This window comes from Wasmannia auropunctata, unplaced genomic scaffold (genome assembly GCF_000956235.1).
Source record: "Wasmannia auropunctata unplaced genomic scaffold, wasmannia.A_1.0 LD336101.1, whole genome shotgun sequence".
NCBI classification, from domain to species: Eukaryota; Metazoa; Arthropoda; class Insecta; order Hymenoptera; family Formicidae; genus Wasmannia; species Wasmannia auropunctata.
In genome coordinates this window covers 1,312,713-1,315,324 of record NW_012026789.1, presented here as the reverse complement: position 1 = coordinate 1,315,324, position 2,612 = coordinate 1,312,713, and the positions used below count along the sequence as shown (strand labels likewise).

General features: G+C 30.7%; 1 protein-coding gene across 1 annotated transcript in view; it reads left to right on the top strand.

Moving 5' to 3' along the window:
• The first annotated feature begins 342 nt into the window (after window positions 1-342).
• LOC105461214 (zinc finger BED domain-containing protein 1-like) overlaps window positions 343-2,612 on the top strand; it is a 3,730-nt gene continuing 1,460 nt past the window's right edge. The window contains exons 1-2 of the mRNA XM_011707717.1: window positions 343-1,011; window positions 1,131-1,810. Of these exons, the coding sequence (XP_011706019.1) occupies window positions 343-1,011; window positions 1,131-1,810 (1,349 nt within the window). The remainder of the gene's footprint in view (window positions 1,012-1,130; window positions 1,811-2,612) is intronic.

Genomic DNA, 2,612 nt, shown 5'->3' with positions numbered 1-2,612 from the left:
TGCAAAAAAGACGCAAGTATTGCAATAGAAAAATTATTTACCTACAAAATATTTATAATTATCATGGAAGGTGTACTCCCTTTCGTCTTTTAAGTTTTTTTAGTTTTTCACAATTTTGATTATTATACTAATAAAGTTACATATTTTTGTTTTTATAATGACATAATGGAAACAATATAACCTAAAAACAAAATAGTAGATTTTGTGCATTGATTATTCATATCGATCGTGACACCGCGGTATATTATTCTTCTTGTTGCAATTTCGGATTCGTAAACAAAGCCGCTCGCAAGGGCGTTGTAAAGTTTTCAAAACTAATTATATAATTTTTTTTACAGAAACATGAGATCTGTAATATGGAAAATATTTACGAAAAGCAAATATGGTCCTTTTGCCAGATGTAATATTTGCAAAAATGACTATAAAACCAGTGGGAACACCTCAAATTTATTGGACCACTGTAAGCGAAAGCACAAATTAGAGTTCGATAGGTTACTGAAACAAAATGATGCTGAAATAAACAATGAAGCGAATGAGGAAGATTGTGATGATCCGGTTGCTGGTCCAACAGTTGTAAAACAACGAAAAGTCACAGTAAAAGATTATATGACAAAGGAATGTATTCCTTACGATAAAAATAGCGACCGTAAAATAACACTGGATCAGTTATTAGTGGAATATATAGCACATGATCTAGAACCGTTTCGAATAGTTGAACGAGATTCCTTTAAACAATTTGTTCACGAATTAGATAAGAAATATGAATTGCCATCTCGGACGCATTTGAAGAAAGTTTTACTTCCGCAGCTTTACAATAAAAGAAAAGTTGTCCTCGCTAAAATTCTGTCTACTGTAAATCATATATCCATAACAACGAACCTATGGACGTCTACAGCAAATGATGGTATTATAACGATAACAGCTCATTTTATATATGATGATGATATAAAGTCAGCGGTGTTAGAAACACGGAAAGTAGTAGGACACCACACAGCAGAGCATATTGCAGAGGTAAAAATCATGATACGCGTCTATTAAAAAACATGTCTGTTTTAGCTCGATTAATTTAGCTATATTTGAAAATAACAAATATAGTAGGACAATTTAATAATATATCTTAACATTCTTAGGAGCTGGATGAGATGTTACAAAAGTGGAACATCCGTGAGAAAATCGTCACGATGGTGTCTGATAATGCGTCAAATATGATAAAAACTGCTACAGTTTTAAAAGTTCGTCATTCACCGTGTTTTGCACATACGATTAATTTAGTCGCGTTAGATGTATTAGAAACGGAAAGCGTGAAACCAATTTTAAAACATGTAAAAGAGATTGTTACATATTTCCGAAACAGTACGTTAGCAATGGACAAGCTCCGTGATATGCAGAAACAGTTTCACAAAGAAGAGCTTAAACTTATACAAGATACTCCGACACGATGGAATAGTTCCTTCTATATGATTCAGCGAATATTAAAACTTCGCGACCCATTACTGTTAGCAATGTCTGAATTGCGAAAATCTCCCCGTCTTTTGACAGCTGAAGATGTGTTAATTTTAGAAGATTTAATCATAATTTTAAGCCTTTTGGAATTGGCGACAAAAGATATTTCTGGAAGTCTATATGTAACAATGTCTTTAATAATTCCATTGATACATGGTATTTTATCGAAATTAAATTCTATCGGAAGTTCAATTAAAACAGATATAGGAAAAGAAGTTTTCGAAAAATTAAAATCCTCAGTAATAACTCGGCTTTATCCGTATGAATCAAGAACAGCGAACATTATGGCAACGGTTTTAGATCCGAGGTACAAAATGCTTGCTTTTCGGAATAATAATCAAAAAGAAAATGCTAATCAATTATTTATCAATATATTGACTGCAGAATTTAATTCCATACAAAATGCAAATAATAAAGAAAATAATTTGTCGACGTCAAACCTTCAAAATTTAGAGAAAGAGGATGATTTACTAAGTTTTATTGATAATCGTAAAAAAAATATCTGCGAAAAAACATCATCGACTGCTGATGCAATAATATGTGCAAAACAATATTTAGAATCGAAAACTTGTGAGCGGTCAGATTCTGTATTTCAGTTTTGGAAAAATTATCCATCAGATGTATTAAAATCATTAGCATACAAATTTTTATCAACTCCAGGTTCATCTGTACTATCCGAGCGAGTGTTTTCAAATGCTGGTTTAATTCTTACTGATCGCCGAAATAGATTAAAACCAGAAAAATTAGATTTTCTGTTGTTTATACGGCAAAATTCATGGCTAAAATCATACCAAGTTTAAAATAATTTCGATTTATAATAATCCTTTAATTACTTTATAAGTTTTTTAAATTCTTTTCGGCAAAATGCAATGTACTTAAATAACTTTTAATTTAAAGGCTCTGTAATAACAAATTGTTATATACATTGTTATATAGCTGTGATGACAAACGTGCTAGTCAAATGTGCAGGACATATAAGATATGTATTGTAAGGTAGTCTGTGAGTTTGTTGTAATAACATGAATTGTGATAACAAGAGTTTGTTATATGAGCATTAAATGTATTACATTTAAAAAACACGTTTTAAACTATTTATATTTTAAAATATT